This window comes from Netta rufina, assembly GCF_964035555.1.
Source record: "Netta rufina genome assembly, chromosome: 4".
NCBI classification, from domain to species: domain Eukaryota; kingdom Metazoa; phylum Chordata; class Aves; order Anseriformes; family Anatidae; genus Netta; species Netta rufina.
In genome coordinates, this window is record NC_140127.1 from 7,462,112 (window position 1) to 7,488,775 (window position 26,664).

The window sequence follows — 26,664 nt, forward strand, 5'->3', positions numbered from 1 at the left end:
GCTGCATTCCTGACGCGCTGCTTCTCCTTCTGCGGCCAGGTGCCGCTAAGCAGTGCCTCCCAGCAGCCAGGGTGAAGGCGTGGGGCATTTCTGCCCGGGCTCTTCTGTGCTCTTGGTGCTTCACCAAGCGTGCTTAGCGTATGGGGAGCTTTATACATACCTGATGTGGGCTCTGGGGTTTATTTGGGTGGGTAGGAAATGCCTTGCTTGAGCACTGGGTTTGTTTTTGAGTGTTGTGTTAGTGCTGTGAGGGGGATGGCAGGTGGGTGCCTTGCTCTTATGTTCATGGGACCAAAGGGTGGTGGCACCTTCTTCACCACAGCTTCTGGAGTAAGACTCATGGCGTGGTACTGAAGGCCGGTCACGTAGGATGCCGGCTCATGTTTAGGGAAAACACCACAAGGATGGCCAAGCAAACACCCCCTAGAAACACCAGGCGAATCAAAGCTGGGAATACGCGTCCTGACCGCCACCTTGTTTTCCTTGTGGCTTCCTGAAGCAGCAACATCTGCCAACCAAGCAGCTTGGATGGCACCCCGGAGGGAAACGGGGAGCCGGGCAAGGTGTCTCCAGCTTCTTGGCTGCCCTACACAGGAGCCATACCACAAGAGCTCCCTCAACACCCCTCACCCCGAGGGGGCGCGCCTCATTTTTCCTCTGTAATTAAAAAAAATAAAATCAGAACACCGCTCAGCCCCACAGCCGAGCAGATTCTCCTCAGACACACACCAACAAGCCCCACCGCGGGGCTGTGGGGGTGCCAAAAAGGGGGCACGAAGCCTCTTTTTTTTTGGGGGGGGCGCTGCGGCAGGGCCCTGAGGCGGCCGGGGCGCACCTGGGCGGCCCCGCGGTGGGCGGGAGGCGGGGCGCGGCCAATGGCGGCGCGGGGGGGAGCGGGGCCGGGAGGGCGGCGCGGAGCCGGCAGCGGGGACGGGGACGGGAACGGGGCTGGGGACGGGGCCGGAGCGGTGGGAGCGGAGCTGAGCTGAGCTGAGCGGGGCGAGCAGGGAGAGCTCAGCGGGGAGGGTAAGGGGGGAGGGAGGGGAGACGGAGCCTGACCTTAAGGAGGAGGAGGAGGAGGAGGAGGAGGAGGAGGAGGAGCTGCGCCGCGGAGGAAGGAAGCGAAGCGCAGGGCTGCTGCGTTTGCAACCTGGCCGCCGCTGCCGGCTCGGGGCTGTGCCTGCTGCTGCTGCCTGCTGACCCTCGGCTGGTGCTCCGCGGGGGGGGGGGGAGAAGCCGGCGACCGCCTCCAGCAGCGGGGAGCGGGGGAGAAGCCGCCGCTGCCACCGCCGGAGCTCCGAGGAGGAGGAGGAGGAGGAGGAGGGGGGAGGAAGGCAGCGCCGACCCAGCGGGACGCGGCAACTTGGGGCCACCTCGGAGGAGCCGGAGCCCCAGCCCTGCCCGCAGCGGCGGCCGCCGCCCGGCCGACATGTCGGAGCACAAGGCCACCGACCCCAAGCTGTCGACGACGGACAGGGTGGTGAAAGGTGGGTGCCGCCGCCGGGGCATCGCCGGGCTCGGGGTGGGGGTGTGGTGTGGGAGGTGTGTGTGTGTGTTTTGGGGGGGTATAAGGGGGGTTTAGGGTCGGGGGAGGGGGCTCGGCACAACGCTTGGGGCCGGGGGGGTCCCCCCGCTGCAGCGCCGCCCCCCTCCCCCCTCTCCGCGCCCAGGCTGCGCAGGGCTGGCTGCAGAGCGAGGGGGAGCTCCGCCGGGCATCCCCCTTCCTCCTCCTCCTCCTCCTCCTCCTCCTCCTCTCGGTTCGGCCCCCGAGGGCTCCCCGACGAGGCTGTCCCCCAGCAGGGGCTGTGCTGGCAGCCCCCGGCCCGCGGGGCTGCAGGGGAAGGCGGCCCCGACCGCCCCCCCCCCCCCTCGCTTCCCCGAGCCAAACCTTCCGTGTAAATGGCATTCAGCATGTTGTTTATTCACGCTTCCTATTGCCTTTCACCCCCCTTTTATTATTATATTTTTATCCTTTTTTCCTCCAAATGGAACTGCAGATGTGAGAAATGCAATTGCAGCCATGACACGTTTTTTTTTTATTTTTTTATTTAAGTGGCTTGGAAATGTATCTCCTAACCGAGATACATCCTGTAAAAATGTAGCATATTTCCAGCAATCAGTTATATCACGCCAGCAGCAGGCTTCAGAGACCTGAAGCAGCTCCGTTTAGCTGATGCATCCCCTCTCTAGGTACAGCAAACCCTACTGGGAAGGCTTCGTCTCTTTTATGGTTTGGCTGCCCCCTTTTTTTTATTTTTATTTTTTTTTTGGACTTGTTTTAAAATCTGCCTTGTTCCTGACACATGACCGAACGTCCTGATCTCGTGTGTGACAGAACTTCCTTTGACTGAAGTAGGTGTTCAGCATGAGTAAGAATTGCTGCAGAATTGGAACTGCCATCTCCATATTGACAGCCCCCCCAGTGGTTTGCATCCTAATGGCTTTTGTCAGCAACCACTCTTTTGCATTATTTTTTTTTTTAACATATATATTTTTTTAACGTCTGTGATATCTCAAAGCACCGTTTTCTTAGAAAACTCAGCGGTATTGCAGGAATAATTTTATCATGCAATTAGAAATCGACTTTGGTAAACTGAGAAAGTACTGAACGAAACCGAAATGCTGCTCGGGTGTCTCTCATCTCTGCTGGTAGCTGTCTGGTGTCACTGTGTCACATGAAGATTTGTTTAACCGGTTCATTTTTTTTTATTTTATTAAACAGTGAGTTCGTTTCAAGGTCTTAAAATAGTACCTGAAGGGGGTAGCACACAGTAAACTGATTTCTTAGTAGGATTATTCTTTGCTGTATCATAGGCACCCCACACTGCCTTCATATAGACTGTAAGGAAATCTAGCAAGAAAATAATTGGTGGTGATAATGGGGGTAGGAAAAGGTTGCCTTGCTTCTTTTCCATGGGATGTCACTTGTGCTTTCTAGAGGTGAGCAACTGGAGTAGGCTTGCAATGTGAAAATGAATAAGAAATAATAATAAAAAAGGAAATAACACCTTGTTAGCACCCATGCAAGTAGCCAGAGAGTCCTGATACTGTAGAAGGCAGACCGGGTTTTCTGATGGTGCTGAGATAGAACCTTGAAAGCAACTTTTTTTTTTTTTTTTTTTTTTTTTTTAAGGTTTCATTTCATGTGACGTTTTAACTTAATTTGGAAAGGAGATGTTCGTAGCATATGGATATAAGCTCTGGCTTAAGCTCCTCTCCTCCTGCATGCGTGCGGTTGGTTGTTGTGTTGTTGTTGCTTGGCTTGTTCATTTCTTATTTATTTATTTATGCGTGTGTGTGTGTGCCTTAAGCCCTTTCGGTTTGCTGGTGCATGACAGGAGATGTCTCCTTCTAACAACAGTTCTGAGCTGGCCGGTGAAAGCCCCGGCCAGGCAGCGTTACGCAACGATGGGTGCGCTCGGGGAGCTTCCAGCTCCAGCAGCTGCCTGCAGGTTGCTCCTGGCTGCCTGCTGCCTCTTAGGTGGGCTCCTTGGCTTTTTTCCCTGCCCGAAACCATTGAGCATAGCGAGGAGTGGGATCTTTCTGTCGGCGAGAACTGCGTCTCATGCTCCTTTTGCGTTGCTTATTGAATTTTCTGAACCGTGCTTAAGCTGATTGCAGTCCAAAATAAAGCGTACTTTTGGGAGAAGGGGAAGATGGCTGAGGAGTTCCTAATGCTTATAAGGTTTTGGTCTTCTCTCTCCTCTGTTATGCTGTTGGTGCACGATTACATCTGACGGTTTGAGTGAAATTTGCAGATCTGGGGTGGTTGTGCAATGAGGGGTGCAAAGAAGAAATTCAAGTCTGTGTGTCATGCGAAGTTTTCAGAAACAAATTAACTCTTGGTGAAGCTGACAAAATCGTATCCTTAAAGGGAAAGAGGTTCCTGTATGTGAAGCTGCAGCATGCAGTTACAGTTCAAGTAGTACTTTTTTATTTATTTTTGTGCTCTCCTTAACGTGGTATGTACATTGTCATGAAAATTAGACAAATCGTCTTTCATCTGTGGATTTATTTATTATTTTTTTTATCCTGTAGAGGAGCAATGCTTACTTGCAGTTATCAGACCATTCAAAGATGACCTGTACATGCAAATGCTTGCAGGATCAAGGCTCAGGACAACGTAGTGTTGCAGCAAATGCTGACCTGGCATATTTACAGATTGAAATTGCTTTCTTTTTCGTTAGAGGTATGATGCAGCCTTCGCCTGGACAGAGCTGTTTACAAGTTCTAGTTCTCTTTCAGGATTGAGAAAGCTGCTCCTTGTCTGCACCGCTTTAAACTCCTGAGACCTGCTAGCCAGAGCGTGGGCTGGGTTGCGCTAGTGAAGGTGGGGATACCTGTCCAGGAAAAACTGGACCGAGAATCCTAGCTCATTCCTCGTGGGTCACAGAACAGCTGTCTGATGTCAACAGCTTTTGGTCACTACTGACATTAGCAAGATATGAACCCCACTGACCTGGAGGGAAAAGCTGCGTGTCAGATTACTTGACCTCCTCAAAATATTCAGTGTTGCGTTACTGCCTTCTAGAAATACTGCTCTAAAGCAGAGTAATCCTAAATCAAAACTTCAAAAGTGAGCCCTAATAGTCATACGGAGAAATAAAAGCAGTATTTCCTGGAAATCTTGCTGTTAGCTAGGTACAGTGATTGATTCTTCTGCGCTGGTCAGATGGTTGTGTGCTTTTGGTTTTGATTTTTTTTTTTTATTCCCCTTTGAAGGAAGATGGAGTTTTAATGGAATCCGTCCATCTCAGCTCCTCAGATGGGCTGCTGCCATGGCTCTGGATCCTTGGTGTTGGCAATCCCGTTGTGCATTGTGTGCTGAGGTTATAGCAAGAACTGACACCCCCAAAAACACCAGCCACCAGCCTCTGCTATCTCTGAATCTCCAACTCTGGCGTTGTTAACGATCTCCTAATGTTCGGGCTGTCAGTTGTTTGTAATATAATATGAATGTCAGTTCCCAATCGATATGTTAGCCATCAGTGTTAACTTCAGATTCATGAAAGATAAAACTGGTGTTTATTGCCGTCAATAATAGGAATTAGCCATGAAGTTTAGGGTTTCCTTTAGTCCAGGGGAGACCTCTATGCGTTCTCCAGAGGCTGGTGTACCAGGCTGGTCTTTATAGGGGTGCTGCAGAAGCCTTCCTGTGAATCAAATACATTTTTTTTTTTTCCAGCATGTGTGCACCCTGCAAATGCTGGGCTGTCCTGTGTTTTTTGGGTAGTTCCGTGCCTGACCTGAGCATTAGTAGTGCTGGTGCAGTTGGTATGTGTTCTGGTGTGAATCTAAGTATTAGGAAACCTCTGCTGAGGATATCCAAGTGCTACTTGGATAGTTACAGCTGGCCAGTGGCCGGAGATGAAACTGTTTTGTGCCCCTCCTCTGAGGGTGCTGGAAGTTCAATATCTGCCTGATCCTCGCGAGGGAAAGGAGGGAGTTGCGTTGTAGTGGTTTCTATTGGCATAGGAACGCTGACTCTATTTTTGTTTTTAATTAATTCAATTTATCCTTGTAATGCTTAAGAATGCACTCAGAGGGAGCCTGCATCTAGGTTTAAGCGATGTTACCGAGTGGAGAACCCACCTTGAGCTGTGTGCTCCTCATCCTTTTTAGGGTGGTTCCCCCTTGGCTTTGCTACCTTTGTAAGCATGGACCCCCAGTAAATTCATAAAACAAGCTGTAGGAGAAGCAGTTGAGGACAGAAAATGAGTGGATGTGCTCACTTCGTCCTTATCTTACAGGTACTTAGAAAACAAAACAAGGCTGGCTTATTTTCTTACATGTAACCCCTATGTTCTTGCATCTCATGGTCAAAACTCCGTTAATGCCTGTAAAAAAAAAAAACATGGCTTCTGTCAGCTGGATGCCACTTGGGTATGGCAGCCTGTGTGTGTCTGGCACCCTGTGAACCTGTGTACGTGTGCCTGGTGCACAGCGCTCGGCGTAAAGGATCGTGAGCGTAGTAATGAGAAACCTAAATAAAAGCAAAGTACAGCGCTTGACAGTTACGCTTGTGTAATTAAACTGGTGATTTATTTTGATTTGTGAACTCTCCGTACCTCTTACTCATTAAGATAATTTTGTAAATAAGGCTGTACTGAAACAGCAAGCCTTTTACTGCATAAGGAAGAACCACGCGTGCACTGGAAGACACCTTTCTTATGCAACTCGTGTTGCGCTGCATAGGTGGGAGACTTTCCTCGTGCGTTGGACTGATATGAGGCAAGGGGGGAAAAAACTACCTTATCTGTGTGTTTAAAACCTTTATGTTTCTGAATTCCGTGTGGGCTAAAGCTGTCTTCTGTTACGTGCTCTTTCTGGCTGAGCCCAGCGAGGGGAGTGGTGCGTTTGATACCACTGGTGGTGGTGGTGAGAAACTTGAAAGAGGAGTTCATGCTGGATGTTATCAGTGCTTAACTTCAGTGGAAAATATGAGCCAGTTGAGGTAATTTTCCATAGGGGAATGTTGTGCAGGGCAGTTGTTTCCTCCCTGCTATCTATTCCCAAATTCAATGGTATCTACTTCCATTGCGTGCATCCCACTTGGAGATGAGAGATTCTACATGGTTACGCTCGCTTCTCTGTGCGGGTTGTGGCAGGAAGATAAAATACAAAATATATTTATCTCTGAGTATACAACCTGATACTCTCTTTATTCTTCATAGTTCCGTGTCTTCCCGAACTCTCACGATTCTTCTCGCCTGGTATTTCTTAAGGAAATTTATCTTGGGCAGTGTTAATACCTTAGCATGCTGCTTATTTGTCTATTGTAGCTTATATGTCCCAAACTCATCCTCTTTTCTTCAGCTCCTTCTGTTTTGCTGGGCAGCTCCTACTTAAAGTACAGAAGAAACACAACTTAGGTTTGGTACTCCATCAAGTATGAATGTTAGTTCATTTAAGGCTTCGCAGTGATGTTGAAGCAGCAGGGTGTGGGGGATAGTTCCTCCTTTAGAGCTTTAAAGAATATGGAGAAAAGCACTCCCTTAAGAGTATTTTAAGACACAAAGATACTGTTTTACACTTTTTTTATTTTCTCAAGTATGCCATAAAAGAAGCCACAAGTTTCTGAAGTAAAAGCCACTTCAAATCACCTTCATGGAAAGGTGCCTTCTGATACTCTTTTATATGTGGTTTCGCGAGTCAAATGCAAGTTGCCATTACATATCGTTTCTTCTGCTGAATGCTTAAATCATTTCCTGTTCTGATAATCAGTCATTTACCTTGACTTTACCCTGTAAAAGAGCATTTTATGGCTTCTCAGTCAATAATGGTGAAATGCATCATCCCGGCTCTGAAAAACACTTCAGCGTCTGTGCGGCCTAGTTTGTGCAGCAGCGGGGCTCGGTGAATAATCTGCTACTTGGCTTCTAGCTGCCAGTGTAGCAGTGTTGTACCCTGGCTACATCCTCCTAACCAGTTATTCCTTGCATGGAGGAAGAGATGTGTGGAGAAACAGGGACGATAGGTGCCGTGGTGGTGAATTTTAATCTCAAAGATAAAAATCCAAACTACTTTACTCCCCCACCAGAAAGCCGATGCTGTTGAAGTAACACCCCCAGAGTAGGATCTCTTTGACAGTCATTTCCATGTGTTTTAAGCTGAGTATGAGGCCTATTTTTATTAGCGAGGTTAGGCATGTTCACGTTGATATGGCAACACTGGTGTGTGAGGAGAACATGACTGTCTTAGTTAAGATTTTAATTATGATGCCAACGCAATTTGCAAGTTGATAGCGCTTGTAGTTGGAGCTGGAAAGGAGAAAGAGTGGAGTGGAAAGGCACCAGAGGTCAAAAGTGATGTTTTTATTTAGGAGTTAATTCCTGGGTGTTTGTGGGTGGGGTGTCTGCGTTGCACATGCTAAAGGTGTAGATTTTTGTAGGGGTTTTCACGAAGCTTTGGAAAATATTTTGCTTAACAGTAATTTTAACAAATAAACCTCTTTGTACTTAGAAATCAAGGTGTGCTATACTGAACTTCCACTGCAGCTTTCTGTTGTTTTCAGTCTTTTTTTTTCTTAATGCTTTCTCCCTCTCAAGTTTCAGTGTGCTCCTTCTTTTCCTGTTCAAACTCTGTCCTTGTATTCTTTTTAATTTTATTTTTTAATTCCCATGGTGCCGTATGTTGAGCAGCTTAAGTGCTGCCTGTTTGTGGTTGGGATGCACTTCACCTAAGGTAAGAGGTGCGCTGGGTACAGCGTATTGCCTTTGATGCATCTCTAGGTGCCTGGGGAAGCGTGTGAGAACAGGGGAAGTGTGTTATGACTCTTCCTCTGACTTCTGTTGTAATTCTGCAGCCAGCTGCTGACTCCGTAGCTTTCTTTTCAGTGACTAGCTCCACTATCAGTGTGCTACTCAAGCTCTGCCCAGCTTGTCCCAGAAGGATGTCTGTATTTTGCACTTCAGCTGCCGCTTGCAGGTTGCTTAGCAGTAACATTGGAAGCTCACAGCATGGCTCCTGGTTTTAACTCATGTAGCTTGCAAGAAGTTATGTGAGGGCTAGCGTGGTCATTAGTGGTTTTAGTTAATTTGGGAAGAGAAGCAGTGTAAGCACTTATGCTTTGGTGTCTCTGCAGCCCGACACAGAAATTAATTAGCAAGGGAAAGTAAGATTTGATGAAGGTGGTAATACTTGCTTGAAAAAAAGTGAAGTTCATCATGGATGAGTGAACTTCAAAGCCTCCACCTTAAAGTCAAAGTGTTAAAGGTATAGAGCCTAGTCTGTATAGAGATTAATCTTGGTGGCAAAGAAATAAGAAAAAACTCTCCTAAAATATAGTTGCATTAAGCCTTAGCAATATTGATAGCTTTTTTTCCCCCATTTTTCAGATAAGCGTATATGGATTGATTAAAATAATTTAAGTTTGCATTTTGGGGTTTTCGAAATCAAGAAGTTCTCTGATGGGATGAAGCAAGCATTGGTATGAAAACGCTGGTATTCTATACCATACTCTTTTTCTCCAGACAGTCTTTTAGATACATGTGGCTTAGTGTGGAGTTGATGGACTGGAGGGGAAAAAATGGCAACAGGTTTAACCAGAGAATTTATTCAGAACCCTAAAGCCAGGTTACCTTTTTGTGGTGGTGAAGTTCTCACCAACGAAATCAGTAGGAAATCACCCCCTGCAGAGCAAACTGTGCTATAATGTTGGCTCTGATTCTTGCCAATTACACAAAAATATCAAGCCTGCACAGTGTTGCCACAAGAAAGGAAGTGCACTTTGACCTTGTGATTGGAATGGTGAAAATAACACGTGTTAATAATGGGTTATGCAGATGCGATGTTGCAGACGGTCTTTAGCACTCACTCTGGGCATTGTTCAATAGACTTAATTAATAGAATCCCAACTACAGTTTTCTGGCCTAATTTAGTGTGACTAGGGCTTAATTTTTAATTTAAGCATTTGTGAGTGTCCTCATGAAGGTAGGTTATACACAGTTGTGTTTTTTTTTCTTGCTGGTAGTGACAGCCAAGTAATTGTGTGGCCAGATAAAAGCTAAGTTCCTGAGTTGTTTGTGTTTTGGACTACCCATCATTCTGAAATAAATCTTTAGTGGTCTGGATAAATAGCTCAAGGGGAGAAGAAGAGGCTGAGCTCCTTGTCTTCTTGGTTTTCCTGTTCTTGAGCTTTTTACGTTTCTTTGCTGTGGCTGTATGTTACTTGTTATAACGTCCCAGATCAGTTCCTATGCAGCAGGATATATGCCGTGTATGGTTGCGTGGTAGTCTTTCTAAAGCGTTTGGAGTTCTGGAATTGTTTCTGACATGGAAAACCTGGTGGTAAAGTGAATGCTGGTTTTCTTCAATAAATCAGTGTTTTTATTAGTAACGAGGAAAAAAAAGCAGCACGGGGAAAAAAAAAAGGAGCTTGGGATGTGTTTCTGGTCTATAATCCTATATGGGTGATTTTGGAGGGGAAAGCACGTGGCTAGAGAGAAACATATGCTAATGTATTTTCTCTGGAAATTACATGAAATTGCTTGAAATAGTATATTCCAGGTTCTGCAGAGATTTTTTTTTTTATTTTTTTTTTTTTGTGGGCATACATACTTTTCCCCTAGCTTTTTCTCCATCTGTCAAGGAGTACTGTTCCAGTAGAGAGATGTCTCTGAAAATTCTTTCTTCATCTATCTCTTTAATTTTTTTCTTCTATTTCCACATTTTCTTTGCATGTGTGTTTGAATCCTTATGGAAGATTTGATTTGGTTCACATATACAGTTAACAAAACAATTAAAAGCTTCTAGATGGGGAAACCCACCCTCTTGCTGGCCTTGGAGAGAAGATGTTTCATCATCCACTTTGGACTTGAGATATTGTTCTACTCAGCAAATTTGGAACAAATTTGGCAATTTCTGGCTTATTTCTGCTTTTATTCCTGCAGAGACAAGTTTAATAATTAAATACCTTTCATTTACAGTGATTTTTAAAGCAATTTAAAATAATGGACAATTTGAATGCTGAGCCATTCAGACAAAAATTCAGAGCCATTCCCCCAAACACACACACAGAAAAACAACCTCAAAACCCACAAACACAACTAAAACATCAAACACAGCAATTTAAATAATTTTTTGGTCTTTTTTTTTCCGTGATGTTTGCCAAGTTTCAGTTTGATGTAGATTACAATGGTCATACTGTGTTACAATCTTTGAAAAAGTGCAACTGGTCATTAGCTACAATGACACGAACAGCTGTAGTATTTTATGATAACAGCTGGGAACAATCTAGTTCTCTTCAATAACTTTTTTTTTATTGTTCCTTTCATGCCATTTTAAAATGAGAAAGCGAGATTATTGTATTTGTTCTCTACTTTACACCAGGGATTTCTTCGTGGGCAATGGTGGCAATTAGGTATCAAAATATCGCATTGCTGCTTGTGACTTGGAGCGCTTCCCTTCACAGGACCTGTTTCATAACCCGCTGAAATCTGCAGGAGTTGGAATCTTTTCATTAACTTGAGTAAACTGTGAATCAAGTCGTCATCCTGTGACTTACGGTTTTGCTTTTGCTCTTCCTTTTCAGTGCCTGATTTCTGTCCACTGTAAACTGTGTTGTTATATCCGACCTTCTGTGGCTTAGGCAGGACAGCGTTGTCTCTTATTTTCACCCTGAGCAAAGCACGCTCCTGTTTGCAATGCTGTCATCTGGCAAGCAAAAAGTGAGTTGTTTGTGTGGCTCTTTAGCTCAAGCAATAGTTTGTTTTGTTGCTGTGTCTTCAGAAATTGTCTAAAATGTTTTCCATACACGTATAAATGTTTTTATCACTAAAAAAACACATAGGAGCCATTCTTATGTATAAGTTGTTTTGTTTTTTTCCTGTGTTCTGCTCACGTGGAAACGAGTTTTATTTAGTAGTGAATGCATCTGGGTTGCCTTAAATAAAAGGTAGTCTGCTTTGCTTAACAATTTCTCTGGCATAATAGAGTACGTCCTAATATTAAAATCACAGCGGTAGGACGGAAGATGGACATAGCAGATGTGTGTAAGAGCGTAATTTTCCTCGTTGGGAGACCTGTAGCTCTGTGCTGCACAAAAATAAGGATATGGGGAGGGGGGGGGGGAAGAGGAAAGCGGGGTGGTGGTGGCTGGTGTGAGCAGCTGCCTGCCTAGGAAGGAGGCCAGCAGCCTCATCAGGTGTGCTGGCCATGCGGCTGGGGAGGTTTGGGAGCAGGAATGAAGGCTGCAGTGGACAAGGGCAGTGAAGCATTACGCACGGAGTCCTGGCTTGCTTAGAAACTGAAAGCACGGAGCTGTTTTGGGAGTGCTTTGCCTAATGAGTTGTTTTGGCTCAGGTGGGTACCTTGGATTTTTAGAGGTGTTTGTGTGCAGCGGGGCGGGCCGCTGTGCCCTAACCACAAGGGAGCTGGGCTGAATCAACAAACTGGCAAAGGCACTTGGTGAAACTTTTTTAGTGATACTTTGTGTGTACAGCCCTAAAGTAGGTTTAAGTTATCTGCGAATGATCTTTGTGTGCATGGTGGTGGTTGTTTTGAGTGTACAATATGAGGTTACTTTTGGTGGAGGACAAGGAACAGTGAACTACAAAAAAAAACAAACTTTTTTTCTTTGTTACAAACGGGGATGAGCCTGCATTCATTTCAGTTAAGGGACTAGCTTTAACTTATGGGTGATCTTCTACCTTAGCAGGTGTGAGCGTATGGTGGTTTTTGGTCACAAGATATCCTTAATTTTAACAATTTATCTTTAACATCAAAGATCGTTTCTCAGTCACTTGTAACTAAAAGGCATGAGCTTTGACAACTTCAGGGTCCCGGGGGGGTTAAGGCTGGAAGGGACCTCTGGGGGTCATCTTGTCCAAGCCCCTGCTGAAGCCCGTAGGCCCACTTGCCCAGGACCATATCCAACAGTTGAGGTCCCCAACCAGTCTGGGGAGCCCAGAGCTGGACACGTGGGGCAGGACTATGCTATTTCACTCATCTTTTTGCTTTTTGAAATGTCACAGCAGGCAGTTCCAGTGTGAAATGTAAATGCAAGCAAATTTATACACGTAAAGTTCTTGCACGTGAGGGAATAGCGTGTCCTCATACACTCTAACAAGATACTGCTGCTTCTCCAGGGCTCTGAATCCCAGGTGGCACCGGTCTCACACATAAACAGGACCTGTTTACCACATACACCATGTCACAAGAGGAGGGATAGCACCCTTATTAACCCAACTTTTTGTACTTTTTGTACAAAATGTGAACTTCACGTCTTGTATCCTATTTTCACAGACAATACTTCGCTGTAGGACATTGTTTAACCTAGGCCTAGCTGTAGAAGTACTGCCAGTCAGAAAGTTACTCTGCAGATACCTTTTTGGTTATAATCCAGTTGCTATGGTTTCTGAATATGTATTAGACTTCTTTTTTTTCCCTGGCTCTGTGGGAGTTGAAATAGATGGATTTTTTTTTTCATAGGTAATCTTTGAGAATTTGCCAACAGCCTCCTGGGCTGCATTAGGAGGCACGTTGCCAGCAGGTCAAGGAGGTGATCCTTGCCTTTACTCAGCATGGGTGAGGCCTCACCTGGAGTACTGGGTCCTGTTCGGGGCTCCCCAGTACACCAGTGATGCGGAGCTACTGGAGAGAGACCAGCAATGGGCCATGAGGATGACTGAGGGCCTGGAGCATCTCTCTTCTGAGGAAAGGCTGCGGGAGCTGGCGCTGTCTGGCCTGGAGTTAAAAAAAAAAAAAAAAAAAAAAAAAAAAAAAAAAAAAAAAAAAAAAAAAGGCTCAGGGGAACCCAAGAAAACATTTTTGAGTTACTGAGAGCGTTGTGAAACATAGAAACAGGTTGCCTGGAGAGGCTGTAGAGTCTCCATCCTTGGTGATATTCAAAAGCTGTATGGATGTGGTCCTGGCTGGCCTCCTCCAGGTGGCTCTTGCTTGAGCAGATGACCTCCTGAGGCCCCTTCCAACCTAAATGATTCTGTGATCATCTTTCACTGAATTCTTTTAAATGGATAATTGAAGCACAGTTTATCAGTTCACAGGCCTTTTGACCAGACATGAGAGAGAGAAACCTTTCTTCCTTTAAAAATGAACAGTTGGGTCTGATAATGAGATCTTCTACAGGAAGAATGCTTTGTGTGATTATGAGGATCCACCATAAAATACTTACTCTGAAATAACACTCAGGTATGATGTATTGGAGAATTATGTATTTTATTTCTCAATTTCTACAGAAATTGACATATCCATATGTAGATTGCAGTGTAGCTGGCAAAACACTTGCATAGACCACTTTTGATGAGTTTCAAAACTTTCCAAGCATTGACAGCTTCAACATTTTGTGGAACTTAAAAGGGGGAGCAGGAAGTATGTCCACTGTAGTTTGCTTTGGGCAACTCTAAGAGAAGTTGGAAAAAGCTTTTATGTGAATTTTTCATAGTCATTACCAAGGCTTCTGACGTGATGGCCAGAAAGGTCCATTTTCTTTCAATTACTGGATGGAAGTTATCTTTTACTAGTCTTTGGTTCATCTGATCTTTTCATAATGGCATGAAGATTAAAACTGAGATTGCTGTCAATCAGTTAAAAAGCTTTGAAAATTGTGGTAATGAAAAAGGTTTTGTCTTTCAGATCTGAAGTTCTCTTTGCTGCTTTCTCATGCTTTTTTATTTCCCTGTGAAGGTACACATTGCCATGCAGGGCTAGTTAGGAAACACCTGAGTGCTGTATGTATAAACATAAAATCAAACCTACGTTAAGTGAAGTTACTGGTACTACCCTTGTAGAAGTTCTGAGCAAGTTCTCTATGTGGAATTCTTAGATAATTAATCTGGATAATGGCCTTTTTTTGTTGTTGTAGTGGAAACATGGCTTTCTTGCATTGTGCAGTTGACTAGATAGATATATTGGAAGAAAATGATAGGCATTCAGATACTGTAATTTGAAGTGAGAATTGCCTCAGTGCTCATATAGATCATACTGTATAATAAGAAATGGGACAACATACGAAAGAAGTTTAAATACATTTAATGTCTTTGCAACATACAGAACAAGAACCAGCAAAGGATTCGCTGGTTCAGCTCATACGTCTTTGGCCTAGGAATTTGTTATTAGAGAAGTGTATGTCAGAAGAGTCATTGCTATGGGGAATCTTCTGGTCTCCAAAGAGGGATTCAGGATGTTAAGAGTTGCCGTAAAGGTACTTGTTGAACAAATCAAAAAGGCAACAGGGTGAACACAGGTACTGCAACCTGGCAACTGAACACCCAAGAAGAGCTGAGGAGGTGCTTTGAATAGGTGGAAATGAAGAGCAAAACAAAAAGCCCAACAACCATCAGGTGCTGTTAATGGCATATACACGTTTACCGTAAGCATGAATGGATATTCCAGTAGTCTTTCTTCTAGCCATGCTGCAAGGCATTTCTTCCTAAATTGCTTTGACACTTATGCCCTCTTCTTTTTGTTGAGGTAGAGGCCGTGCCAAGAGAAGGCTTGTTATCGAAGTGGGCACCTGTCATAGTCACAAATATTTTACTGGAGGAAATTGTTTCTGTGGGGTTATAATCATGAAAATCTTCTTGAACGAACTGATCTGTTTCCTGATGCGGTGATATATATATATCGGGCAAGGTTAAAAGCTGATTTCAACTTGGGCCATTTTTAATCTGAAACTATAAAGCAACTCCTTGAGATAAATAATCTTATCAGCAAGTATTAAAAATTCACCAGAGTTTTGCAGGACTTCCAAAATTGTTGCCTGAAGTGTGAATGTAATGAAGTTGTGCAAAGATGAACCCCGGTTCCATAGTGATTCCCCCAGAAATAAAGGGCTGTGTGAGGGCAGTGGATTCTTCCTGTGCCTTGATACAGGGCTAGGATTTTAACTGCCTCCCTAAAGGTTTAGCAGAGAAAAACCTGTCTTCAAAGGTGCAAGGTTTTGTCTTTGTTCAAAGAAAATAGTTGGTGGCAGTAATAACGCTTCTAATGCGCACAGCAGCTGAGTGAACGTGAGAAGTCAGTGGGATCAGATGGCGTGTCTAGCCAGACAGTGCTACAAAATCCTTTCACAACTGCATTTTAACTACAGAATGAATCACCGTAGCCTGAATTTTTTAATCTAGCGTCATGGATTATTTTGGTAAGAAGTGTTCATTTCAAGGTGTTCACCTTGCCTCCTGAGCATCAGTCTTGAAAAAAAAAAAAAGTTTATTTAAAAAAAATAAATCGTAATGGTGCATTTCTAAACAGTAGTCTATAAGCATGGGAATAATATACGGCAACCATTTCATTGCAGGAGTCCTTGTTGAAAGAAATGTATTTTTTTAATTTTTTTGCACCTTCTGGACCTGCAAAATCGTATTTGTTGTTGAGCACCTGCCAAGATTTGTCAGACTCATTTACTGAGGGATGAGTCTTCTGGAAGTTTCGGTAGGCTGGGGATCCAGGGAAGAGCAGGCTGGATTAGTTCTGAAACTTTGAGTGCTGTAGGAGGCTGGGAGAGAGCAGGCTGAATTTATTGCTGGCGCAGTGCTCGGCAGCGGTCAGAGAGGATAGCGCTCAGAGCTAGGGAAAAACACAAGTGGCGTTTGAATTACCTTCCCTTGTCTTCATCAGCCCTTGTCACAAGGTTATCCTTATGCCTTCCATCTGCGAATGCTAATAACGTTGTAAATATTTCCTGCAAGCTGAGGAAACTCTGCTTTCGCATATTTTGAATTAAAAAAGAAGAAAGTTACTTCTGTACTGGCTCACCCTGGCACGCTCTAGTTTGGAACTGTGCTATTTAGAGGCAACTTTACGTGTGAGTAGTTCAAAGGAGAAATCTTTTCATTTGATGTGACCTTCACTAGTGAGGAGTGCTGAGTATGATAAATGGACTGGAGAGCAGGGTTATTTATTCATGTGTGTGCATCCATATTGCATTGTAGAAGTCTCTGTTGAGTGGCTGGTTTCTCCTGAAAGATACCTGAAGAAAGAAAACAGGTCCACATAGGTTGTGTGTTTGTACCTGGCAGTCCTGTAGTACAGTACAGAGCTGTTACTGATATTAGCAGGTGAGTCAGACCTTTACTTCAGAACTGGAAATAGCAAGCATCCGAACAGTTCCTTTTGAGCTGCAAATACCGTCACATTACTGGTGTGTTTCTGGTGGAACAGCATCCTCGGTCAGTGCACGTGAATGCACTTCTCATGTACTGGTGGTATAGTGAGAGGAGCAGGTGCTCTTAACCAGAACCAAACCCGTGTGTAAGGGAGAGGTTAAAGGCTTTCTACTGATAACCCACCAGTTCTCTTTTCAGCCCTTGACTTCCAGTTTAGATGGGGAAATGATGGGGGTAGTTGTGTGGCCTGGGAGGTCTCATACAGGCAACTGCATTAATGCTTTGTGCTGTATACTAGCTAGATTTTGACCTTAACACTTCAGAAAAACACTTGCCTTTTTCACCTCAGAAAAGACTGAAGTCTCAGGCTGCTAGATCCTACTGAAAATGAATGATTTTCTTCCCGAGTTAACCCAAATGAATGCCTTTTGATTCCTTTTAACAGCAACAACAAAGCAATCTAAAACCAACCAAAATTGTGTACAGCTGTACAGGATCTCTTCTTCTTTGTATGCAAATTTGAACTTGATGAAAAAGAGGATGTTTTCTTGCTTTAATGACCTTGCTGCTCTAAAGCCTCTGTTAATATGGCCTGTCTAATGTCATAACCTTCTTCTTGAACAAGAAAACTGATGACTGGAATGCATGTTGTCAACTTCTGTAATCTGGGTACTTGAAATATTTACAGTACCGTGATTACTGTAAGACTTCTTACATATACACACGCTGTAGCATTCTTAAATATTTTCGCCTTTCAAGTCTACTTCCTGGTTTGTCTCTTACAGTAGATTGTTGCTTGTTTTTTACCTAAGGTGTTTGGCAAAATGAATCAAATACAAACCCCTTGACCTCCTGGCTGAGGTTTGCCATGTAGATGATTAAAAGATTTCCTGCTGAGGTGGGTGGGAGGAAGGAACAACAGTGCAAAGCCCAAAGCTTTCTTGCAGGCCTCAAACCCCCTCAAACACCTCCTGAAGCTGCCAAGCTCTGTACCAGGGAGTTTCCAAAACATTTTTGTGGATCCAATGAAGGGCATTGAGCAGCAGGGGGATAAATCCTGCTCTGCTGGCGAGAGCTCTGTGCTTGAACAGCCACCTCAGGTGGCTGGGGCTGACCTATGGGTTATTGCCCAGCTGTGTTATTTCCAGGAGGAGCAGGATGCAAAGGAAATTCAGGGCTTGGCAGGCCAATACGTCTCCTTCCCATTGTGCCTGAGCTGCGAGCAGTTGGTGTCACACCTGACTGAAAAAGCTTCGTTCACAGCAGCAGCCTAAGCTCCTTGTTTCAGACCCTGGTAGTCGGCCCAACGGGAAGCAATAACGTAGCCCCAAACTACTACAGCTGTAATCTTTCTTGCCTGCAGGGCAAAGTTCGTGGAAAAAAACCTTCTAAAACCTGGCTACAAACTCATTTAATTGAATCTCATCTTTTAAACTGGGCATGTCTTGGAGGGAGTCCAGGGCGTGAAACTGGAGAGGATTTGGTGGCAGTAATAGATGATGTTCTCCTGTAACTGGATTGCCAGGCATCTGTTTTCTGCCCCGGAGGAGGCAGTGCGAAAGAATGTGCCCACCCAGCGATAGGCAAAACTTTGCTCTTGGGTTGCTCCTTGCTGGGGATCTTTCAGACACGGCTGGAGTGTAGAGCTCTGAAATGAGGCTTTTGGAAGTGGTTTTAGTCCTTTGGCACGAGAGGAGTACCCACAGCAGGAAGATACGGAGTTGGCTTTTTTCCTTCTAGTCCAAAATTGTGCAGCCAAGTCCCTCTTTTTCCACTGGAATTAAGGGTGGTCCTAGATGCTATGCTCTGTGTTATCTGTGTAAGACATGTTTATCTTTGGCTTTCCCTTCTCTCCTGTAATCTAGCAATTTTCTTTATGAAATCTAGGTGCTTTGGTGTAACTCCTACCCAAATGAAGCATGCTTTTTGCTTGCCACTCCCTCCGTGGAAAGGCCGAGAGTTTAGATACCAGTTTGCAGATGCTGATTGTTGTTTAATTCAGCTCAGGTTTTATGGCAAGAAGGATGATGCAAGAAGACGAAACAGTGAAGAGAAGATAAGTATAAATAGAAACAAGTCATGCCTGGATATCCAGTGATCTGACTTCTGTCTTCCTTCAGAGATTCTCTGTTCGTGTTTGCCTTAGTCGCCAGGTCTTCACTCCCTGTCTGTGGAGTTAGTCTTCCCTAACAGTTGTTCACCTCTGTCTGAGAAATTGCTATTTTTCAGTTTTTTATTTAGCAGTCTACTCCCTTCTCCAAAACATCTCTTGATGGAGATGTACATAAACTACCTCAAGGTTTTCTTAAAGAATAGTGGAAGCAAGCCCACTAGTTCTCCCAGGAGGAAATCTCAGTGAGGTCAGTCATATTCCTTTAGCTTCTCTTTTGGTTTTGTTCCTTCCTATGCCTTGTAAAACAGTCAGGAAGATTTCTCATAAATCACTTTTAATTTCCTCTTGTGCAGAATACAATCCAGTATGGACTTTTATTTTTCTTACAATAAATCTACCAGAAATTGTTGTACGGGTTTAAAAAAAAAAAAAAAAAAAAGCCAGGTGTTACAAACATATCTGATGTTTAACCTCACTCAGACCTTTCTGTTATTGGTCTTGCATTTGCTTGATCCCTGTGTGGTTAAGTTATTGACTCATGGAATAGGTAATTAGGGTTCACCTTACCTGTATAGCCACTGTATAGCCATTGGTTATTTTGACCTGATTTAAAATATTATAAATTCAAATACATATTTAAATAACTCCTGTGAGCATCTTACTTTGTTTACATTATTCAGTTTTTCAGGCATTTTAGGGTTTTATTGAAGGGACCATGAGATTAACAGAAGTGCTGCATGGAGAGAGAACTTCAGAAAGGGGGAAGAGGGGAAAGAATAGACAATAAAATGTTTTGTTCTCTACCTTTTTTTGTGTTTTGTTTTCATTTTAAGCCCAGTGAGAAGGGGGAAACTTATATTTTTCTGTTTCTAGCTCCTCTGTTACATGTTGGCATCCTCCTCCTGTTCTCAATACAAGTTACTGGAAGGAGAAATGGATCAGGTGGCCTTGGTGGGAGTTAACACACCCTGGGATCCACAGCAAACTCTGAAAACGCGCGGTTAGTTACTGGAGTTTGTTGTGTGACATTGCACATCAAAGTAAATGACAACAGAAATTGTATTTTGCTATGCTGGTTTTTTGTTTGTGTTTTTTTTTTTTTTCTTTACCTTCTCTGAAACACAGAACAAATTCTTATCTCTCCAAGTCCACACATGCTCAGCGGCCTTCCCATGGTCTTGCAGGAAACCGGCAGTGTTTTGGCCTCTTGAGTTGCAGCCCGGTGCCTCAATCTGTTGTGTCAACGCTGCTCGAAATAGTGGTGTCTGGTGCTACCTGTGTGACAGAGCAGTTCGGTCTGGCACACGCCCGCTTTGCCTGTTGCTTAAGTCGAAGTACGTATTTTATCCTCTAGGAACACGGTCCTGCTCTCCCCAGCTGGGATTCCAGAACAGAAGCAAGGGTTGATCTTTAAATGAGAGTCTGAATCATTGCAGCGAAGCCTGGACTTTAAGTACATTCAGGTGTCCTTGTGTTTTCAGTAGCAAATCTCTTTTCCAGAATGGTCACAGTTAATTTTTATTCCAATTTTAAAAAAAAAAAAAAAAAAAAAAAAAAAGGAACTCGCTACTTTTTTTTTTTTTTTTTTTAACTTTACTTGACATTTTAGGATGGAAAGCAGTTGAGCTGCTCACAGCACAATATTTGAAGGTTTGCAATGTATATTTAGAGTCTGTAGCTTTTTTTTTTTTTTTTCACAGCAGCTTTTGTTTTTGATGTCTCTAACTTGGTCCACATCCAGTCTCTCTGGCACTGGGAAGTAGGTCTGAACAGCAGCGTGTCTCCTTCAGGCAGTGGCTCAGGTGAGCAGTCGCTGAACTCCCCGAAGGCTTTGCTGTATCTTAAGGCTGTGTGCATCACTGGTATTTCCTCAGACCTTGAGTGTGTTCCTAGGCATTCAGCCAAACAAGGAGTATCACAGCCCTTGAAAACTGGTTAGATCCTGGTATAGTGTGCAGTCTTTCATAGGTACTTTGTTTTTATATAGCAGTGACTAATTACAGCAAATGCCGTCTGAAAAGGCTCTTAAAATTTGAGGAAGGTCTTTTTTTTTTAATATAGATTTTTCCTAAGGCAAAGTGATTATTCTGTAGAATCTCACTCGCTTGTGGTGATTTTTCTCCCTTAAGAAAATCTACAATAAATTCATGGAAGAGCTGTGCATCCAGCATATACTGCTCTCTGCTCCTCTAAGGGAGAAAGTATTGTTAGGATTTGTAAGTGCAATCAATTTACAGCATTAAGGAGGACAACTAATAAATAACTTTTTTTTTTTTTAAATGTTTTCCTTGGGAGGTGGTGACAACAGTTAAAAAAGGGAGTTTTACTTTTCAAGCAGAAGTTGAAATTGCTATTTGTAAAGCGTGTGACTTCTGAAAAGGGCTACCAAGATTCATGGGCCTGTTTGCAGGAAAAATCCTTCTGTGGGTTGGAGATGCTGGCTTAGAGGAGTGGCCCTGTCCAGAGAAGAAACCCTGTCCTATTTTATCTTTCCTTCCACTTTGTCTCTCGCTTTTTTTTTTTTTTTTTTCATTCTTAACTGAACAGTGTTGATTTGTGACATGATCTGAAACACAATGAAAACAAAGTGTGTTGACAGGTTGGCATTCACGGCGCTTTGGTGCCAGGAGGCTTTTGGAAAAACACCTAGTCTGAACACGTACAAGGAGTCAGACCAAATACTGTATGGGAGACTGCTTGCGTTTTGGTCACTGCAAAATAGGGATGAGTTGTTATGGGTTTGTAGTTGAGCTGGGCTGTCAGTAGTGTTGTTCTTCTGGGGATGTGGGTATGAAGTGGAAAGGGCTGATTGTGTAGGTGTAGGGTGGGATTCTCTCTCTCTGTCTGCATTGCTGTTAAGTTGCAATCATTTTGTGCATTAACCAGCATTTTGTGTGACCTCCCAGTCATCTGAAAGTATGCTGAAGGGGATATTTGTGGGTGTTTGTGTAAATCACTCCTGTGGAGGTTTTGCAGTGTTTCATGCAGGAGCAGTATTCCTGAGCATTAGCATCCCGGATTGGCCATGCACAGAACCAAACCTTTTCTTCACTCTTGTCTATTAATAAAGTATTTGCTTCAGCTGTGCAGAGACTGCTGTGCTCTTAATTCAACTAAGAGCTGATGAGAGCTCTCCAACAGGTAGCAGTGGAAGAAGAAACAGCCTGGCCATGCAGCAGGGCAGAGCATTGCCTGCTAGGCACGACGGCAGCCCCAGCAGTCCCCGTGGGCTTCTCGCAAGAAAGCCTCCTCGCTGAAAGATGACAAGTTTGCTGTCGAGCCTTCCCACCCCATAGGCTTGTTATCGAGTCAGCTTATCAAAATGGCAGCTGCAACCTCTTTTATTTTTATTTTTTACTCACTAACCTGGTTCCTGGTGTGGCTCTGGAGCCCCTGCTGTAGGATGTGCCACACGGGAGTTTGCTGTGTTGCCCCCTGTATCAGCAGGCAGCCCTGTCTTAATGTATCGGGTAAGCATAACAGTTTACAGAGGGCCGAGGAAATTCACTTAAGGACTGGTAAATATTGTTTGCCTTATCTCTGTTAACCTAAACAATTCCTCTAAATGGCTGCGGGTAAATGATCTCGACTAGCTTCTATGAAAATGAAGTATTTGATTTTAAATGAGTTGAAGAGGCCAGCCAGGGTTTACTTCTCCGTGATGGCAAGTTCTCAAATAAATCACAAAATCCTGCATGGGTGGTCTTGAGGCAGGCTAATTAACTATATTTGGACTCTTAAACTCTGCGATGCCATGGCTTCTCTTCCTTATTTTTGTTCCTAAAGGCTTAGTTGTTTTTTCCAGAAGTGTATGATCTGATGGCTTACAGAAGCTAGCAGGGATTGTAAGAGTTTGAGCCTCCCCTCCGAACAATTTAAGCGCAGAGCTTTTGCAAACATCTGCAAAAGGTTGAAGCATGTTGCGTTGTCATTTCACAGGAGCAGGGCTGGACCAGAAGTTTTTCCTCCTGCTGATGTCTCATTCCCTGCTCTGTGCTCTGCTGAGAGGGTAACTAAGAGATGTGGGGTCTTGGCTGTGAGGAAGATACAGCCCTCAACATTCTCGCAAAGGCTAGAAGGCGGCTTGTTTTCTCAGGGTCTTGCCTAAAGCCAAGTATAAAGTGCTTGTTCAGCAACTTAATGATGTGTTTCTGGTAGTGTTGCCAGGTCTTGTTCAGCTCGTGAAGCCTTGCTGATTATAAAAGAGTTACAGTTCTTTTTATTTTGATTTTAAATCTGTCATCCTCTTGCTTAATCTTTCTCCTGTAAAACACCAGGAACCATTGCTAGCCGTTTCCTTGCTTTGCTTGATTTGTGACATCCTTCTGCTTTATGGTAACTTGTTAGAAGTCTGTTTTAAACCTGCAGCCACCTGTCCTTCTGCAGGGATAACAGGTGGCTGCCCGGCATTTCTCAAAGACTCGATACCAGTCACCTGCCAGCCGAGGATGTCTTGGGTGCTGTTGACCTGATATGAGAAGAGATGATGCTGCCAGTGGCTTGCTCACTCGCTGACTGCCCAGGCTTGCAGCAGTTGTATCCATGATGCCAGGCAAAAGTCACAGTAACTACTACTCTTAAATATTTATCCTAAAACGAGGGATTTTCAGACTCGTTAGAATATTCGAGGTCACATCTGGAGCACATAAAGTATAGGGCTCCATTTGTTATGGGTGTGCTATTTCTTGTCCCTTTTAGTGGTTTTTGTGTATTTGAAAATCTGCAGTAACTTCTTCAGAAAGATTTCATTGGGTTGAACTCTTCAGCTTTAACTCACCGAGCCCAATGTATGAAGTTTAATATTCTCCAAAGATGAAGTATATGAAAGAAGTGGCAAGGGTTTTTCTAAAATCTCTAAAGAAATAAATCAAAATGCAATATTTTCTGTGTGTTTTTGTTTTTTTGGTTTTTTGTTTTTTTTTTTTTTTGTATTCCAGCTAAACCTCCCCACTATGCTGGGAAGTCCTGATGTGATGCAGAGCTGTGCTTGCACAGCAGCAGTTGTCTCTAGGTAGGGAAGTTGCCTTACACATCCTTCTTACAGTATTGTAGCAGCATTTTTCTCTGGCCATGTGCAGAGCATAGCCTATTGTGACTTTTAAAAACAATTCCTACCGCTTATGAACGCAGCAGTGAAAATGAGGGCTCTGGAAATGGATCCAAATCCATGTTTGTGGGTGGGAACACATTTTTCTTTTCTTTTTTTTTTTTTTTTTTTTTTAATCTGGAGTCTTGAGACAAGCAGCTGCAGTGCCTATAGCATGGCTCAAAGGGCTGCAAAATCAAATTAGGCAGACATGCTTCTCTTACTGATATTTAGAAGCCAATGGCTTCCCAAATGCTTTTTGCCTTACCCAGGGAAGTTTTTTTTTCAAGTTTATTAAGGGCTGGAGCATTTGGTCCCTTTGTTCCTAGGAATCTTCTGTAATCCTGAAGACGTCGAGTTAGAGGTTGAAGAGTGGACGTTTCCTTCCTGCCTCAACTTTTCTTATCTGCTGTTTTTCCTAGGAAGAAAAAAAAATAAATGTGGTCACTGAGAAGTAAACAAACAAGGAAGTCTGAGGGTTTCATGATAATAGTCTAGATGTTTGCTTGTTTTATTCCTGCAAGTTACAGGTGGAAAAAGCTTCACTATTGAGGACTCTGTCCCTGGTTGCAGTTAGTAAAATGGGTAGAGGCAGAAAGTAACCACTCTAGCACATTGCAATTTCCCCCTAAAGTTTTGAGCAAAACGTCCTCAGCCAACTGAGTTCTTAAATGCATGGGAAGGTTTCACATGAGTTTGTACATGAAGTTCTCTTAGTTTTGCTTTTCAGGAATACAGACCTGTCCTTCCAGGCTGAGCTTTTTTGCATCAAATGCTCTTCTTAGGGTTCCAAATGACTCAGGCTGAACAGAAGTTACATTAGCCCTAATGATTTGTACCTCATTAGGATTAGTTTTAATATAGAGCCTATATGTGATTCGTATGTTTGAAACGATGCACAGGAATGTATGAAATTGCTAAGTCAATGAAACAAAAACGAAGATACTTGGCTGTTCACAAGGCAGCTGACCAAGAGTACTGTTTTCTGCTGGATTTACAATGGTGTGAGAACCTCTTCTATCCTGTTCTTTAGTCACTGACTTCCCTTTGAAGTACAAAATAATAATGATAGAACTGGTGATGTCTGCTAGTGCGGTATGAATACATTTCAGATGGTGTTTTAAAGTCGGCTAGGTTTTCTGTGGTAACTTGTCGGGTTGGTGGTGGTCAGGTTTTTCTTGACACTGCAGGAAGAAGTACGGATGAAATACCTGTCTTATTCCTTCACCTGTTTTTGTGTCTGGTTGTGAAGTGGTCCCTTGGGGTGCGATGACAGCAAAACCACCCAGCTGCTGCCAGGCATCGAGTGGGGTGTGCTGTGGTGCCAAGATGGGTGCTCGTACAGTCAGCAGGCTGGATGGGGCCTCAGTAGAGCCCCTTGCTTCCTTTTTTCTAGGCGTAGAGATACTTGGCAAGGTCACAGCTGGAAGGAGGAGAAGGTGGCCCTTGGGATGCAGCCCCATGTGTTGGCCCTCACTCACAGCATGGGGGCAAGAGGAGAGGAGGAAGAGTCGGGGTACAAATGTGGTGCCACATCTCAAATTGGTGAAAGCCTTCTGCTTGGTGTTTTAACGTGTGCATTTCATAATTGTGTGCAAAGACCAGGCTCTCGTAGTGGCATCCTGAGGGAGCCTTTGCATGAAGCACATAATGAATGAAGAAGCTTGGCTCCATCCTAAAGGTGGGGTTTGCATTGCTTTCAGGATGTCTCTCTTGTTGTTCAGTCTGCATAAATACCAGATCTTGTCTTTGCTGTGCTCAATAAAACCTGAATAATTCATGCAATTCCAACTGGTGGTTGAGAAGAAGAAGCAGTGCTCTTGTGATTTTTGCGGTTGGTAAGGTGACTACTTGGAAAGAATTGAAATGAAGCTTTTGAAAACTGGGAGTAGAAAAAAAAATATTTCAACTAGAAGCGTGCTGTTAGCTTTTTTTGCAAGTGGACTTTCAAACCTCGTTAAGCAGAAGTGTAGCGATAAGAAATAGAAACCATTGAAAAGGAAGGCAGTATTCATGTGTTTCCTGTTTTATCATTATTCTGAGTTTAACTTAATTTGGCAGTGGCAAGATTCACGTGACCTTAAAAACATCCTTTTGAAATGAATTTGCCAACTTCCATGACTGTGTTTCGTAGTTCTGCGTTTTGAAGAAATCCGGAGTGCATTTGCAAAGAAGCTCACTTTCATTATGATGCGTTGTATTGCGAATATATCAAATATTGCCGTAGTTCACTTACGGGAAATGAAGCCTGAATGACCTGAAGTTATTTAGCAGGTGGTCCTCGTATGTTTTGGTGTTTAATTTATAGAAAATGCAATATGTGAACTGTGCAGGGGGAATGTACATTTCTCTTTCTCTGTGAATAAAACTGAGGTTTTAATTGCTGTCCTAAGGAGTAGGGTTTATTTTATAGATGTGTTGCTGGCTTTAGAATGTAACAGCCCTATTGCTATTTTGTCTCCCTTGGCCCCTCTTGAATGAAAGGGTAAAACTGCACAAAATTTAATTTAAATTATAAAATAGGGATATTGTACAAAGGTTGTTAAATACTGGCGTGACTCTTCCAAAGATCAAGGCTGTTTCCTAGGCCTGCATCTGCCTTCTGGTTACACCGTGACTCTGTCTCGGGACAAGACATGACACCTAGCATCTCTTCCCTTGCCCGGGCTCAGTTTTGTCGTGTTTTCCAACACAAAGGAGCTCAGGGGTGGCATTGGCAGGGTGCCTGGGTGCCTGCAGCTCGCCCTAGGGTGATGGCCAGCAGTGCCACCCAGCTGGGCTCCCCCGGATGAAGGAGAGGAGCCCAAATGTGTCCTCTGCAGGGAACCGCAGGGAGCGGGATACTGAGGGAAGGCCCTGAGCTCACCTTATTCCTGTTTTGAACCCAGAAGCAAATCCAG

The 26,664-nt window shown here is 43.8% G+C and overlaps 1 protein-coding gene across 5 annotated transcripts in view; it reads left to right on the forward strand.

Moving 5' to 3' along the window:
• The first annotated feature begins 1,143 nt into the window (after positions 1-1,143).
• Positions 1,144-26,664, forward strand: part of PPP3CA (protein phosphatase 3 catalytic subunit alpha) — a 190,983-nt gene continuing 165,462 nt past the window's right edge. For 2 of the 5 annotated variants that reach the window (XM_084286298.1, XM_084286299.1), the window contains exon 1: positions 1,144-1,487. In XM_084286298.1, the coding sequence (XP_084142424.1) occupies positions 1,430-1,487 (58 nt within the window). In that variant the 5' untranslated portion in view covers positions 1,144-1,429. Of the gene's footprint in view, positions 1,488-11,148; positions 11,169-19,616; positions 19,679-26,664 lie in introns of those variants that run through there. The other 3 variants (XM_084286297.1, XM_084286300.1, XM_084286301.1) reach the window with 3 other exon arrangements.